Source organism: Perca fluviatilis, chromosome 18, assembly GCF_010015445.1.
Source record: "Perca fluviatilis chromosome 18, GENO_Pfluv_1.0, whole genome shotgun sequence".
NCBI lineage: Eukaryota > Metazoa > Chordata > Actinopteri > Perciformes > Percidae > Perca > Perca fluviatilis.
Genome location: NC_053129.1, coordinates 18,899,994 through 18,914,015, shown reverse-complemented (window position 1 = coordinate 18,914,015; position 14,022 = coordinate 18,899,994). Strand labels below are relative to the sequence as shown.

At 38.4% G+C, this 14,022-nt stretch overlaps 2 protein-coding genes across 2 annotated transcripts; both read left to right on the top strand.

Annotated features, from left to right (window-relative positions):
- The first annotated feature begins 934 nt into the window (after positions 1–934).
- Positions 935–5,359, top strand: LOC120546204 (histidine triad nucleotide-binding protein 3-like). The gene is given in 6 exon segments (XM_039780982.1): positions 935–1,112; positions 1,757–1,874; positions 2,285–2,354; positions 3,699–3,825; positions 4,573–4,652; positions 4,654–5,359. Coding segments are annotated over 6 exon segments (537 nt in total). The 5' UTR covers positions 935–1,022; the 3' UTR covers positions 4,706–5,359.
- A 1,402-nt stretch (positions 5,360–6,761) lies between these two features.
- Positions 6,762–9,479, top strand: LOC120546223 (histidine triad nucleotide-binding protein 3-like). Its single transcript, XM_039781002.1, has 5 exons — positions 6,762–6,997; positions 7,134–7,251; positions 7,919–7,988; positions 8,150–8,276; positions 8,986–9,479. Exons 1-5 carry the CDS (start codon positions 6,911–6,913, stop codon positions 9,031–9,033), a joined length of 450 nt encoding a protein of 149 aa, XP_039636936.1. The 5' UTR covers positions 6,762–6,910; the 3' UTR covers positions 9,034–9,479.
- Positions 9,480–14,022: the final 4,543 nt, after the last annotated feature.

The following is a 14,022-nucleotide window of genomic DNA, read 5'->3' as shown; positions in this document are numbered from 1 at the left end:
GATACTGAAAATGTCTGACATCACTGTTATGATACCTGCCATACTATTCACTAATGTCAGTTATCGCTTCATGTGAAAATGAGCTTTGTTGTCTTGTGTTGTAACTGTGAATGCTCCCTGAGTATTATTTCTCCTGAATCCAAAACTGCTGTGGTATCACTGAGGATCTATTTATTGTGTTGTTATTGCAACCACATTTAAACCTAAATAAATATTAAATATATCTGGGTTGTGTTGTTTGTCAATATTTTTTCATTTCCACATTCATTTTTCAGTTTAAGGCCTTCGGTGGGATTTAATGTCCAGATTATATTTATATATTGCTTTTATTGAACATTACCACTGGCCTGATTGTTTCTTGTTATTATTGTAGGACTCGTAAAAGAAGGCTGTAATTTACAATTTACGGTAAGACACCTTGACGTAATAGAAGGAACTAGAGAAAAAAGAAAACCGGTGGAGTTACACCTCTTTGTTCATTTTCGGTGCAGCTAGTCTTCACTAAAGATGAACAAAGAGGTGTCACTCCGCCTCTGTTTTTAGGCACCACAGTTTAATTCGTTAGACCCATAGACTATTAACAGTCTATGGTTAGACCTTAAATGTATGTCCATATCTCATATTGAACTTAATCGTAGGGAAGTTAGTGTGGTCCGAGCCTTTAAACCATTTTTGCTTCTTTTTAAATGTTTTAACAATTTTCCAGGCATGCCGTCATCGCCTTACATGTCAATATATGACTCTGATTCTTACATTTATTTTATATTTATTTAATTACATTTCTTCCTCTATAATATAATTTAAACATTGTATATTTATGTTTTGAAAGGCCAGATAAAGATGCCAATTGTTTGCCTGCAGTGTTTGTTGTGAGGATTTAAGGGAAAAAAAGATTGAGTAATAATCTCTCTTCGCAAACATAGACGATCTTCGCCACGCGTACAGCCTATCAGAGATACGTTTACCAGCAGCGAGTTGAGGAGGAAACAGCTGAGACGTTTCAAGAAATTAAAGGAAATATTATGGGAAACATGGTGAGAAACAAATCAGAAACTTGTATTTTCTGCTTGATAGCCAACGACCAAGACAAAGAAACTGAAGTCATTAAAAAGGTAAGCTCCTTTTAAACAACGTTACCCAACTGAGTTGAAGCTCACCTAGCATACATTATAATGTTATTACATCTTCATGGGTTACATATGGAGGTCGTGTTATACCTCTTATTGAATACAATCAAACAATAAAATAGTAACGTATAACATAACAGGGACAGCATAAGTTTGACAAAAGGTTTAATATCTTGATTTTACTGTAGCTTTTAGCCACATTTCGTGCAGTGGACAAAGTTATGTAGCCTACAAAATGTCTTTTTGTGTTTTATATATTTCGTTAAATAAAACTAGTCTACATCAAGATAAATATGTGATAATCAATTATGGACTTTTACAGTAGACTACAAATCAGAGTGTGATCTATGTGGCCCGTATCTAGATAAACTTGTCAATGTTCCTTAACAATCCTAAAATGTAAATGATGAGACTAGGTGTGCTACACTCTTCCTCCTAGGGGCAGTTGTGTTACAGTAAGAGGAAATGCCTTTATGCACAACACATGGGCAGCAGACCCACTATTTCCTACTCCACACAACTGTTACGGATTGAATAGCCTACACATGAGTTTATAGCAATACTGCCTTCACTGGCCTAAAGGTCAACATGTGTGAGTTTGATCTCTATATTTCCATCCCCTCCAACAGAACAAGGAGCTGGTGTGTTTTAGAGACATTGACCCTGCTGCTCCTCACCATTACCTGGTTGTACCCATACAGCACATACACAGCTGCCTCTCACTGCACAGCGGACACATCGGCCTCGGTCAGTTACAGTGGAGAACTACAAACTAGTATAAGTATTACAAATACCACGGAACCACTTACTGAGCTGCTAACGGCTGCTGTTGCTACTTACAATACTAACTGCTTACAGTTCCTACAACTACTGCTACTAATACTCTTACTACTACTACTACTTGGGCCTTTATAACTACCTACAGTAGGATACTATATATAACTAGAGCTAGCACTGCTGCTGAAACTACTACAACATGGCTACTCCTGCTACTGCTACAAACTTATTCACATCTACATATAAACACTCCTATTTAGTTTTCCTTCTTCAAATGCTTCAGTTTAATAAGGTGATGTGTAAGTTACCTCATGCTGTCAATAACTTTTATTCAGCCAGATCTTTACAAAGAAATAACTTAATCTTCTTGTATCCAACAGTTAAAAGGATGGCTGAAATGGGGAAAACTGTACTCCAGGACCAAGGGGTCACTGATATGAAGGACATAAGGTAGATTAGGGCAGGTAGTGTGTGTGTGTGTGTGTGTGTGTGTGTGTGTGTGTGTGTGTGTGTGTGTGTGTGTGTGTGTGTGTGTGTGTGGGTGGGGGGGGGGGGGTTTGTGTGTTTTTATTGATCTTTAATTTATTGTGTAAGAATTTATCCCATCTAGCGGTGAAATTGTATATGACAACCAACTGAATATTACTTCACAACTTCTACTTTCTACTTCGTTGCTAGGCAACTGAACCACTTTGGACAGCTTGACCCTGTGTGTCATACATCACAACTTCCTCTTGCTCCAACAAGTTTTCATCAGACAAAGACTCGCCTGTGAAACAGTACCTACTTCAGTTTTATGACACACCGGGTCAAGAGGCCACTAACTAAGACACTTCTGAGTAAAAGACACATCTAAATGGTATAATATTCCTTCAGTAGACAATCCTTTTTCATCATTGACGCGAGGAAAAGTATCCTAGACATTGTTCTAGCGTTATGCACAACCATGCTATAGTTAGCAAAGCAACTATAAAACTTAGAATTTACACAAATAGGCAGAACTACCTTTTGAGAAGAAAGCAGGCAACTTCGGAAAAGCCACTCATATTAACATATATTAACATATCAACATATTAACTTTGGTCTTGTTGCTTTACCTCTTGCGTCATTTGATCCTCCATCTTCAACAGGCTTTCAAATCTGCCGAGTCGAGCGAGTCGCAAGTTATCTTCTCCCCCTCTCTGGCATTCGTCACAGTCAGTGCCACTGAGTGTAAAAGCACGAAAGGCGGAGGTATGTCCCTCTTTGGCTAATTTATTTTAAAGATGGAGGCGCAACATGTATTCTGAATGATTCTGAATGGCAGATTCTACGCGTACGAGAATACTTTGATTAGTTGGTGGAAGTAATTACACATGAATGAGCACATATTTGTGATAGAACAAAGTTTTTTTTTTGCTAAGAATCAACTCTAAAAATTACACAGTGGAGCTTTAATGAACACAAAGTTTAAAGCAATAGTTCAACATTTTGGGAAATGATTCAGGTGGAGAGTTAGATGAGAAGGTCAATATAGTGATTTCAGTCTTCTTATCGCCACCTGAAAGCGAATAAGCGGACTTCCTAAATTGTCAAAACTTTTGCGTTAAAGTAATGGAAAAAGTATAATTGTTTGACATGTGTATGATGCACCTTTAAGCTAAAAACTAACAGAAAGTGAGAATACACACTTAAAAAATCCAAGGTTGTTATTTGCTGAAGTGTTTCATTGCTCTATTGAATTTTCTAAAACTGTACTTTGACCTGTTTGTCATTGTGCTGCTGATCATTTTATTGATGTGTTTTCCTCCGCAGGCTTGGGTTCCACCAACCTCCCTTCACTTCAGTGGATCACCTCCACCTGCACGTGCTCGCCCCCTCCAGCCAAATCTCCAAGCGCATGCAGTATAAGTTCATTCCAAGGACCTCCAGGTTTGTTACTGTGAGTGTCGAGGACTACAAATCCCCCCCTCCTACTTTCCTTACTCCTTTTCTGATTTATTCTCTTCTACTAAGAATATTACAGTCATCGCAGTGTTATCCAATGGCCGTTTTCTGTAGTGATCTAGAAATGTGCACTTGGGGGCGACCTCTAGTAGGCTGAGTCCTTTGCAGCGGCCCGGTTTGAGTCCGACCTGCGGCCCTTTGCTGTGTGTCATCCCCCATCTCTCTACCACCTTTTCTGTCTATCCACTGTCACTATCTAATAAAGGGGGAAAAGCCCCCCCAAAAAAAATGAAATGTGCACTTAACCCTTGTGTTGTCCTTCGGGTCCCATTGACCCGAAGGACAACACAAGGATTATGTGCTTCCGTTTACTTTGTTGAGAATTGCTCTCTAAAACCGGTTTCTTTTAAAGTAAGTAAGTAAAGTTTATTTCTAGAACACATTTAAACACAGTTTAAGCTGACCAAAATGCTGTACAAACAAGAACTAAGGTGCTGTATTAACCCTTGTTTAGAGAGCAATTCTCAACAAAGTAAATGGAAGTACATAATCCTTGTGTTGTCCTTCGGGTCACTGGGACCCGAAGGACAACACAAGGGTTAACTGGTTATTTTGTTGTCTTTCTAGTTAGTGTGAATCAGACAAATGGCTCAACATCAGATGTAAATGTAGATACTGAAACACAGCATATGGTGACTTTCTCATTTTATCGGGACAATTTGTTTGCCCTTTCTCTTTACAGGAAGAATGTCTCCAGAAGCGTCTAAAGGATAATGCTCCACCAGTCATCTCAGAGGAGTCTTTGAACCAGAATGAGCCACATGGATGCTTTGTGTTTCCCATGTTGGAACACTACAGCAATGGCAGCATTATAAACTGTCAAGAACCTTATCTGGAAACTGAGACAGGACAGTAAATGAGATAACCAAGCAGTACTGAACTACACTAATTGCCTCTGAAAATTGATTCCCGAGAGACAAATGAAGTTTTTTGAACTGAATTGATAAATCAATTAATTTTGAAAGGAAAGCCATAGCATTGAGACGTCACTGTGGACTGTCTGAATGTTCAGCAAACAGTTCACACTTATAAACAGGTGCATGTACTGTTTGTTGTAGGCTTTGTGTGTATGAATGTATGCTCATTGACAAAGTGTGAAATGAATTCTACTTTTATGGTTAGTGATATAAGAAAACAATTGATTGAGTCAATCGAACACCATGGATCCGTGTATAAGGGTTTGTTGAGATATTTCTTTAAATTGTTTTTTAAAGAGTTTCTGGTTGTTGTTACAAAAGAAATTTTGGAAGGTGTTCAAACACATTGTCTACTCACTTTCTGAGAAGTTAGAAAAAAGTAATGTTTCTGTAGGCTACTTAAATCCAAATGTACTTAAGTATTTCCATTTTACGTTACTTTTTACTTCTACTCCAGATTTGGTTGATAAATTCAGTTACTAGTTACTTTGTAAATTCTGATTATTTATACAAACTATCAATAAATAAATTATGATGAAGTATATTAGTATAGTACAGCTGTAAATGTACTTTTTTTCTGATAAAATGTCTTAACTGTATTGTTTGCTGTCACTGATATCACTTTCCCATGTATTTAACTCTTCTCTATGAATATTATGCAAGAGTTAAACTTCCATTATGTGTGTGTGTGTGTGTGTGTGTGTGTGTGTGTGTGTGTGTGTGTGTGTGTGTTTATTTCATGACAACATATTCCCCAATGGCCCTTTTATTGTGTAATACCCATTTTCACCACAAAGTCATTATATGTCAATTAATTATGCTGCCTGCAAAGCAACAACCAAGTTGAAGAAAAATGTTGGATTATTCAACACATGGCATTCACCTCCTCCAAATTACACAGTCCGTGACGTTAAACACAATTACAGATTTCTCTTGGTTTGAACATTGTTGGAAACATTTGGGATAATGTAAGTACACAACTCACCAAAATATACAATAAAGGTATAGTCGTTTTTAGACAATTTATTGCGGATATGCTACATAGCCTATTAGGCCTATAGCTTTTTTCCCCTGATTGCTTAAGCACTATTTTGAAAAACACTACACACAATTAGCACCACACACACAATTAGCAGAACACCTCAGACCCTTTGCAAAAATAAAACACTTGCAAAAACTATACACTAATTTATCAAAACCATATTTTGTTACCATATGAAACACACGTTTCATAAGACTTAGTTCAGTCTGAACCAGTTACCCACTGCTGTTGCTAACCTAAAACCCTTTTAGCAATTCTACTTCTCAGTAATTAGAGTACTGTAAATGAAGTACACAGAAAAAGTGCAATTACACAATAAGTTCACCAAACACTACACAAGCCCAATGCTGCAGACTGAGGAACATATCATTTATTTCTCTTCATATACCCAAATCAGTCAACATGGAGAATCCCAACAAAACATGTCCCAGTTTTCACTACAGTAGTGTGCAAAACACTGTTAGCTCAGCAAATAACAGATAAACATAAAATACTGTATCCAGTACAGGTTACAATTACAAAATAGAAAAAAAATATATATATACTAAACTTACCTGCTGCATTTTTATAGCACCTAAACCTGATTGGTGTGTCTACAATTAAGCAATCGTGTTTGCGCACCTGAAGGCCGTGTTTCACAGATCGGCTCATGGTCATTTGACAGTCAGTGCTTTAGAATTGCAAGGAAGTGACATCCTGATATACTTCTGTGTCTAATGTATACAAGTGTGTTTAGTGTTTAGCAAATCACTGTGTGCAAAAAGTGTGAGGCTGACATTGTGTTGATAGTCGTGCACATCTGGGCCAATGGTTTGCTACTTGAGCGTAAGGTTTTGATAATTGTGTAATATTTTTGATTTCAGTGTGTAGGCAATCGGCAAAAACTGTAAGTAGTTTGACGTAAGAATTTACGCGGTTCCCGTGAACGCAGCACTGGACCGACTCGATCAGCGGCTAGTTGTCCGAGGCGTCCTGGCTCCTGATCGCAGACACGCCCACACTTTATCGGTATTCTGACTCAACCAGTGATGAGCTCACTAACGAGACTTTAGACTACACAAATGGGGACTCAGGGCGCTTCTGGGAGCGAAGACTGTCCTTTCTGCCAAATAGCGAACAACCAGACTGACGCAGAAATCCTGCTAAGTGTAAGAACCGACTGTTCATTAATTAATTCATGTTTATAAGTTCTACAACTTTCTATCTCTCTCTCTCTCTCTCTCTCTCTCTCTCTCTCTCTCTCTCTCTCTCTCTCTCTCTCTCTCTCTCTGTACCTCTGTACAGGACGATGAGCTGCTTTGTTTTCGTGACATAAAACCTAGCGCCACACATCATTACCTTGTTGTTCCCAGGACGCATATCAACAACTGCAAAACTCTCCAGGAGGACGACATACCTCTAGGTGAGCGAAGGCATGACCCGCCCTACTCTGCCTCCGATTGGCTACCCTGATACCCAACTAACCAATCTCACCGCTAGTAGCCAGTAGCTCAAGCAGGAAAGCAACGTCTTTTTCTATCATTCTATTGGTAGAAGTTCAATAAAGACAGATAATTGAGCAGTCTTTGATTTGATTGTTAGGTTACAGGAAAATCCAAGTAAGCTTTAATTACTGGTTAATATCTGTCAATGAAGCCAGAATGTGTCCTTATTTTTGGTGTGATAATGGAAACATAAAGCCAAAATCATTGTCTCTGAAGAGGTCATGGCTGCACTCTATATGGGGTTCCATATTTCCCAGTGACATCAGAAAGCATCCTCTCTGATTGTGTCCTGGGGAACAGGAATAACTTGAACTCTTACGGTATGCCCTCTTCTTCTTTTTAAACACAGATATAAACTTTGAAAACCCACTGAAAATGTGAATGATTATCCACTTATTATTTTACTCCATATCTTTTAATGCTTGGTGAAAACCAAAAGGCGTACCTGAGTCACTGCCTTTTATGGATATATAAAAGTGAGATGAGTAATCATTTTACACAGCAAATATACCCCTATATGTAGGCCTACTCTTGTTTTTTAGGCTGTATGACGGCACCATATTGATGTGATTTGTTTGTTGATAGTGGAGCGGATGGAAAAAATGGGAAGGAGTATACTAGAGAAGAATAAAGTCAGCAACCTGAATGACGTCAGGTAAATCAGTCTCCTGATATTACCAGAGTTGTGACTTGTGATCAACTTTTAAATTATTTTCGGTGTCGCTTTTGCATCACAGAAATAATTTAGCTTTTAATCATTTCTATGGAAACCTTTGCCGATGTGTCTGTTTTCAAACCCACATTGACTCTGTGCAGGATGGGGTTCCATGTGCCTCCATTCTCATCTGTTCCACACCTCCACCTCCACGCTCTGGCTCCAGCCAGTACGATGAACTTCAAGTCGCAGCTTCGCTACGGGCAGCAGTCTCACTGGTTCATCCCAGTGAGTGATGTCTTTCTATTTATATTGAGACTGGAGTGTGCACCCAAAATAATTGTAGACTCTTTTTTTTTTTGTGTGACTTTTTTAATAATATTAATAAACTTTATTTATATGCTTCTTTTCTTAACAAGGTTGCAAAGCGCTTTACAGGAAGAAAAAAAACAGCAGATGAAAACTAAAAAACAAAATAACAATAACACAGGGACCATGAAACACCAGGGGATAAAATAAAGTTCACAAAATGTAGAATGGCAAAAGTGGAATGACAAAAACAAACTAAATCTTAAATATTCATAAATGCTTTCATATGAAAGAAAGTTTTAGCAGTATACGATGATTGTCTTATCCATTAAAACAACATATAGTGGCCGGGTTGGCTCAGTAGGTAGAGCAGGCGCACATATACTGAGAGGTTTATGCCTCGACTCAGAGGTCCAGGGTTTGAATCCGACCTGTGATGATTTCCTGCATGTCTTTCCCCTCTCTCACCTAGCTGTCCTGTCAAATTTAAAGGTGGAAAAGCCCCCAAAAAATAATCTTTAAAGAAAACAACAACATATAATTCAATTCATAAAATGAAAATGTTGGTGAATTTTGCAATTGTAAAAAGGTTTAGTAAAAATACTAAAATCTCATTGTTGTCTTTAGATAATGAACATATTTAAACTTTAATTGTTAAATGGACGTTTCTTGTTTTGCTCTGTTGCAGGTCGACAACATTCTTTCTCAATTGAAGACTCGCGGCGAAGTCAAATGAAGAGATACATGAGTCTGAAGGTGCAACGGCCTTTTTTTATGTTGACAGGTTATTTATTTTCATCCCGCTTCACTGAGTGCAATTTTACATCAGTTCTCTATCTGACTTGACATTTTTTGTGTAAATGAGTTATGATGTATATTCCTCCATGCTGTTTGGTGGTTCAGTTGTGGAGAAAAGTGGAATAAAATGGCTCTTTTTCTTTTAAGGTGGAAGCTGTAAAAGTTCAACCTTTCCACAAATATATGTTTTTAATAATTCATCCTAGTGCTATCAAATGTCATGTTGTGCAATGAGGAGAGAATTACTGCTTTTTGGCTCTTTGGATTTTTTTGGATTTTTTTGGATTTTTTGAAAATTTAAATTCAAACCTTAAAGACTCCCTCAGCTTATCCCCTGATTTGGAGGACTGAGCTCCTTCTGGACTGCTGCAGTCGACACCAGCTGCCCCCTTTTTTTTTCTCTCCTCTCTATTGCTTTTATTTTGTCTATCTTTTTTAATTTTGTCTTTTGGATGTTGTGTGTCCTTACTGGTGTGTGTTTGTCAGTGTGCATGGGTGTGTGTTGTCTGTCCCCATTTGGGACCTGTGCTGGGTTGGATGGGTGGGGATTTGAGGGGAAGTGACTTATCGGTTCCTCTGTGCTGTGTTTAACTTGTTCGTTATGTTGTGTCACTTATTAATGTTAAAATAAAAATAGAAAACGTTTGAAAAAAAAATTCAAACCTTAAAAACATACAGTATATCTTGATACAGTATGAAAATATAATATATAATCATTTAATTGTACCTTTTTACCATATTAAGTCAGTATTTTTTGGGAAATACAATCGTTTTTGTTAGTATTGTACTTGTCTGTGTATATTAGGAGGATCAGTCGAAAACAGCTGCTTACCTTTGATATCTCTGTGTCATAATAACCTGATGCACTGGGGTACAATCTGTTTTTTAACATTGTATTAATAAAAGATTTTGAGGAGCTCCAAATAATGGGACCATCTTTGACAAAGTCTTAAAGGTTGCATTAATATTAATAACTTTAATAATCACAGGGGACAATGGCTCCTAATGTACGTCTTTGTTATTCTGCCAGCACCTAATGTCTGGACAACACTGTTTGGAGGAAAAACACAGAATTCATTATGAGAACACACACACACACAAAAAAGATTGTTGGCAGGTTTTTGTTTCGTCTTCAATTTGTACTCTTCAAAAACAAAGTAATCAATTAACGGTGACTCAAGATGCATTACTAGTTTTCATAACAATGTCAGTTCTTTCTGTGAGCCACTTGATGTCACTAGTGTAGTCAATGTTTTTTGTTCTATGGCGGTGCATGATGAACCTATTGGCTTCATAAGCTGACTCTCAAACCTTTTTTATTAATTATTTAAAAATAATAAAGCAGGACACATAAAAAAAATTCTCTCTGTCATTTCAGCCTGACATTATCCTGCTGTATACTCATGTTCAGTAGGCTATCTTCATACATACATGTGTATTGACCCTAAAAGGTTATGTAAAGAATCATTGTATTATTCAGTTGTCATTATGTTTCAGTAGTGAGATTGAAAGAGGAAAACTATTCAAAGCATTGTGTCATCATGAATTTGCTAAAACGATGAAGAAGGTGTCCAAAACTATAACATCTGTCATCAACAGCACACGTCAGTCTGGAAGAAGCTGTCACACAGCATTCAGAGCAAATGACATCATCTCTCAGACCTAGTGCCTTTTTTTAAAATCTTACTTACTCTAAATCTACGACAACAGCACAACCTGTTGGCATGTGATCACCCTAACATCCTGAAAGCTCTGCAATTACTTCTCCTGTATTAACAGGTGGTCCGACTGGAAAGAGACAAAAGAGCCACATATTTCTTATATTTTTTCTTCTGCAAATTGAGCTTATTGAAACCTTGAAAATCAGATCTCAAGGGGGTTTTCGAATAATCCATTTGACCCATGCACTTGAGCCAAACTTCCTTTACCTGTGAATTACATGGGTGCTAGCTATAAATATAAGGTAATATTAGGTAGAACAGCCCTCCATTGATCCACTTTGTCACAAGACGTCTGAGAAACAATATTGAATTGACAGGTTGTCCCACTAACCACTGCTGACAAAAGAAAAATTAATATAGAAATATTATATATAATTATAATATAATTAAGCACTGAATAACACGGGGGCCCTCAGATAGGCTATAATAAAACATGGACCATTACATCAAGGCCCTTATGTCTTATGTGCTGTTGTGCTTTGGTGGTGCATATTCATAAACAAAATTCACAAACAAAACAGTCAATCTTGCTTATAGTTTATATAAAGCTGACAAACTATCCCGGCTGGTGACGTTATATTCTTGACATTCTACGTTCATGTGACGCTCTCGCTGCTGCGGTGTAGTCCCGCCCCTCCCACCGTCAACAACTGGATTCCAGCTATTTGTATTTTCGTCAACTAGCACTACTAGCCTGCTAATGATTCATTGCGTTCGTAAAAAAAAACGAGTTAGCCAATCTGGATGGACATTTATTCGTTTTTGTTTTCTTGAAACACACTACATCGACAGCTCGTGCCGATGTGCAGTCAATGTAAGCTAAAGGACCGACGAGAGCGGAGAGATCGCCTTGCACACCGTCCTTTAGCCGCCTCTGAAACCAGCTAACAGCTAACGTTAACACCGTAGTACAGATCTCGTTAGCTGGCTGGTTGACAGCTGGTTCGGTTAGCTACCTGCCTTCAACAGTATCGTTGCTAATGTTTAGTCCCTGAAACAATGAATTGTCTCTGACATTGGTGAGTGTATTTAATGTGTTACGACTTAGCTAGTAATATCAAGTTATTACATGTAATTTGTTTTGAGTCGCTTCAGCGTTGCTTTGCGAGCTAATTTAACTGCCTGGCTAACCATCGGCTTGTTTGTAGCAGCAGCAGCTGCACAGAGCCACGCCTGGGCCATTTAAATGAACGCTTGGGGCTGATAACAGGTGTTATTTTGACCTTACAATGTTCAGTTTTATGGAACTGAAAATAATTCCCCTGTTTTGTTTACAGAGAGGACTGAGGCCCATTTGGTTGTCACATTGGAGTAACCGGAGACCAGAACTAGCAACGGTGGGTCTTGGTTGACTCTACGGTGGTGCCATTGAACATAAGTGGGTGAGCTGTTAGTCCACTTGCCGATGCACCCCTGGTTTTGACCTGCCAGAGCTGCCAATATGATGCCGGTAAGTGCACACAAGCCCTGCTCTCCTGGCATGAAACAATTATTTTACTCTCCCGTTTTCACCTAGCTTTTAATATTGCTCTGTGGCATTTGGTTCCTCAGGCTAAAAATATAAAGGTAACAGATTAAGATAAGGAGCACAGTTTGACTCTCTGACCAACAATACACAAGTTCAAGCAAGATTAATATCTGTCCATTTGCCTTTCCCACCATCACTCAGCTAGCCTAGAAATGAGAAAAAAGAAAGCTTAACTTAATCTACGACGACTTTATCTGTTGTACAGCATCTCTGCATCTTGATTCTATAGCTTTTTTTGTTGTTGCATTTTTCATGTTGATGGTTACAATGACAGTAGGAAGGGGAGATGTAAGTATGTCATAACTTGATGTGCAGGGATTGTGGTGTATCTGAAGTCTATTTGCTTTTAGCACAAATAGAATGTTTTCCAGCAAATATGTACAATATTGAAGTAGAAATACACTCCTGTATATCAGAATAGGATAGGTTAACTTCACACCCTCTACTCTCTCTATGATAATAATGTTGAAACAAAACTATTGCTATATTTAAAGCAGCAGGTCCAGTAGGTTATTGTTTAAGACACTCTGTGTTGCAAAGAATAGAATACCTGAATGGCAACACTATAGGAGTCGTGCTTTGTTGGGACCTCTTTTGTTATCTGTTGTACTGAGAATGCAGTGATGGATTGTGGGAAATGTAATTGCAGCCATTTGGGCCTTCAGGGAGGGGAACACGAACTCAGATGCAGGATAAGTTTACAGTAGGTAGGTTCAGTAAGGTGCCGTCATAAATGGAGGGGATTTTTGGCCAGGTATCTTTCTGAACGAATGTGCGTGGGTTGGAAATAAAGTATCACCATAACCTTTTGCTTTTATCGTCAGCACAACTTTCAGAGAGGCTTGTGAGTTTTCAGGAGTACAAGGTAACAGAGAAGTTACTCCATATTCGCTGCTGCCATGGAGTTCTCAGGATTGACTGCGATGATAGCCTCTGTAGACATTTGTAGCCTGTGGCACCAACAGGCTATCAGAGTCAAAGAGCCAGTAGAGCAGAGAGGCAGCTCTGCACTCGGGTCTCGCGTGACTCCGGCAGCCAATGAGACCTTGGCAGATCTAGGTCTGTGTGGCTGCGTCGACTAATGCTCTGTTGTTAAGGGGAACTTTTGAGCTGAGTAGATTGTCAAGTGGCATTAATCTCACATGGTGGAGCTGGCCAGAGCGTGATTTACAGGAAATGTAAACATTGCATCTTGTCGCTTTTACCAAATTTTGGAGGTATGCTGGTTGAAAATGACATTAGCCAAGCCATCACAACTATATCATAAAACACTCGTTATTAAGTGAGTTTGCAATCAAAGGAGTTTGTGCTTGATAGCTACTAGACGTACAAGCTCTACTAGATTAGTCTGTAATAGCAAAGCCATTGTAGTTATAACTTGGATTATCTAGTTTAGCTTTTTTTAAATATCAATTTGGATCTAGACCATCTTGTGTGCACCAGTGTTCAAATGCCCAGCTAAAAGAAAGATGTTTACATTTTCACATCTTATACATTTATTAGGGCCTATATATAACGGCATTCTTTTTCAGTTTTCTGTCACCCTTGTTTCAGTTTATTACACATTTCCTCATCTTTCCTTCACATAGTTCAGTGCCATTTTAGCCAGATGGGCAGTGTTTTGGCTGCATGAAATGTCTACATTTGTGTCTGACCAGATGGTGAATCAAAATGATGC

What these genes read in the sequence shown, in the direction of transcription:
- LOC120546223 (XM_039781002.1), top strand. Translation starts at nt 6,911, where the DNA reads ATGGGGACTCAGGGCGCTTCTGGGAGCGAAGACTGTCCTTTCTGCCAA. An exon ending in ACGCAGAAATCCTGCTAAGT is followed by an intron (nt 6,998 to 7,133) that starts GTAAGAACCGAC and finishes ACCTCTGTACAG; the next exon opens with GACGATGAGCTGCTTTGTTT. An exon ending in GGAGGACGACATACCTCTAG is followed by an intron (nt 7,252 to 7,918) that starts GTGAGCGAAGGC and finishes GTTTGTTGATAG; the next exon opens with TGGAGCGGATGGAAAAAATG.